Source organism: Contarinia nasturtii, unplaced genomic scaffold (assembly GCF_009176525.2).
Source record: "Contarinia nasturtii isolate CC-2019 unplaced genomic scaffold, AAFC_CNas_1.1 Cnas_scaffold_2909, whole genome shotgun sequence".
NCBI classification, from domain to species: domain Eukaryota; kingdom Metazoa; phylum Arthropoda; class Insecta; order Diptera; family Cecidomyiidae; genus Contarinia; species Contarinia nasturtii.
Genome location: NW_022200226.1, coordinates 429 through 2,902, shown reverse-complemented (window position 1 = coordinate 2,902; position 2,474 = coordinate 429). Strand labels below are relative to the sequence as shown.

The window sequence follows — 2,474 nt, the reverse complement described above, 5'->3', positions numbered from 1 at the left end:
TATTTTTTTCGGCCAATTTTGAATTGGTCAGTAAAAATTATTTTTCTGAGCCGATTGTTAAATGTTTAATTAATTGTGGAATTCATTCAAATTGAGCGGCAACCTGAATATTGCTTCAAATAAATTCAGTATTTTAAAATCGCATCAGAAAAATAATATCTTCTAATTAAATCAAAACAAAATTGTCGGAGAAAAATATTTTATGGATCAATTTAAAATGTAAATATGGGATCGCTATATGATATTTTGATCGCTTCAAAAGAATGACTTTAACAGAAAATTTCACTTCGGCAAGATCACTGATTTTCTCTGGTAATTTTGGAATGTCCCATTTATTTTAATCAACATTCAATTGAACTCTAATTAAAATGCAATTTTAAAAAAACCATACTTTTATTTAAAAAAAAAACTTAGGTGTAATGATTTCATTTGGAAACCAAACAGTACACGGAAATAAAATAATTTTATTGAAATTCGAAAAAGAAAATGAAAAAAATGACATGATGACGAACATAACATTAGGTTAAGCGTATTTTTATTCAGCTGGAGCATTGTCAAAGCTGTGCTTCGGCTTATTCATTGGCTGGCGAAAAAATCAACGAACGTCGGCACAACTCAAGTTGACTGGCAAAGCACACAGTCTTTGTTTTGTTGGTCCGACTGGCTCGTTTGCTAGCATTCATTTTGATGGCCGACTTCTTCGTAGTGCCCTTCGTAATAGCCGCCTTCTTCTTTGAACGAGTTGCCTTTTGTCAATGAAATGATGAAGATAAAAAATAGCATTACAAAAATTGAAAATATTGAATTGAAAAGTTCAAATTACAACAATGCCACAACATATATTCAAATTTCTATGAAACAATTTGAAAAAAATCATTCAAGTAGAGCCAACGCCAATATTAAATTATATGACCTTTTATACTTACATTTGCCATTCCTTGGAATGGAGACAAAGCTGGAACTTTTGGTGTTCGTTGACCATTTGATACCAACTTAGATTTGGTACGACTTTGCAGTGGCGGTGACGGATTCAATGTGGCTTTTAAAGCATTTCCATTGCCAACTGACTGCGTCACACGTGAAGATGGTTTTTTCACGTTTGATGATGGCGAAGAAGATGGCAATGAATTGACGACAGAATGAGTGGCCGATCTCAAAACACGGGTTGATGTTGCCACTGGTGTGGTGTATAGTGAGATCGAAGCCAATGCCGATGAAACCACTTTCTTATGAGGCGATCTTTGCGATGGAATTGTTGGCACAACAGTGGCTTGGGCAATCGTATTTGGTGTGAATGGCGATGTTGTTGCATCCACAGTCAAAGGCGATGTTGCTGCATCCACGGTCAAAACAACATCACGATTTTGATGAACTTTTGCTTTGTCCTTCTTTTCCACCTCGTACTTGCGGATGCGACGCAACTTTGTCAAAAACGAGGCTTTATGGTCATTGGGGAGCCAAATTCCTTTGAACTGTACGGCCAGTGCAGCTTTATACAAATTCAGTACACTTTGACCAGCATATTGAGCTGAACGCGCTTGCTTCTTTAAGAAGGCTTCGAACTGGATCCGCATGATGACACTTTCATTTGGTTTTTCATCGGAATGCGTTCCAAACTTCTCAACACGACGATCTTTTTTATAAAATCGCGCTCCAGCGATGCATCCTGGTTCATTCATGCAGTCCAAATAAATTGTCTGTGCATTTTCGCCAGATTTTTGATAGACAAATTCGTCATCACATCGATAATATTTTTCGGATACTAAAAATAATGAATTAAACGAGATTTTTAAGTAAAATTTATGAAAAACTGGCTAAATAAATATATAAAATTACCTCCAATCGGTTCCATTTTATTCCAAAGGATTGTTCGATGAGTTATTGAAAAACGGTTGCCAATATACAAACAATTGTAAATACTGCGTCCAGTCGACTCGATTGCAATGAAATATTTGAATTACCCGGCTACTATTCCAACAAACCTGAAACGAAATATCACAAAGAATCAATTCTTTGATACAAATCAATAAAATACAACAATAAATGAACTTATCTGATTGGCTTTAGTTGATTCGATGAAAGGAATCACTATTTTTTCACTATTTTCAGGTAATTTATTAAAATTTATTCATTTTGATAGTTTAAAAAATACAACAATGCATTGTTTACATTCTTTTTTGTCATATTGCTTACATGACGCATGAGTTGTCAGCTTTAACTCTCATTTCATGGCGACATCTTTTGACATTGTTAATGTCAGCCGTCTCCATCGTAAAATGTGTCACATTATTTGAATTTTGAATGGGTATGTTGTTTATTTAAATATTTGACATTTCACTGTAACAGATCTTATAGCAAATGACTATACCATGGTATTTTCGAATTGTACCTCACTGAAACTAATTGTACCATGGTATTTTCGAACTGTACCTCACTGAATCTAATTGTACCATGCTAATTTCGAATTGTACCTC

The 2,474-nt window shown here is 34.6% G+C and overlaps 1 protein-coding gene across 1 annotated transcript; it reads right to left on the bottom strand.

The window, feature by feature from the left end:
- Positions 1-502: 502 nt before the first annotated feature.
- LOC116349516 (mucin-17-like) lies at positions 503-1,932 on the bottom strand. The gene is made up of 3 exons (XM_031780998.1): positions 1,837-1,932; positions 927-1,762; positions 503-746 (listed from the first exon to the last, which is right to left on the bottom strand). The coding sequence occupies exons 1-3, from the start codon at positions 1,850-1,852 to the stop codon at positions 573-575; spliced, it is 1,026 nt and encodes a 341-aa protein (XP_031636858.1). The 5' UTR covers positions 1,853-1,932; the 3' UTR covers positions 503-572.
- Between the last annotated feature and the right edge of the window lie 542 nt (positions 1,933-2,474).

Bases quoted from the DNA above. Each gene is read 5' to 3' on its own strand.
- LOC116349516 (XM_031780998.1), bottom strand. The intron at 747-926 runs GTAAGTATAAAA...CATTGACAAAAG, and splicing joins CATTCCAAGGAATGGCAAAT to GCAACTCGTTCAAAGAAGAA.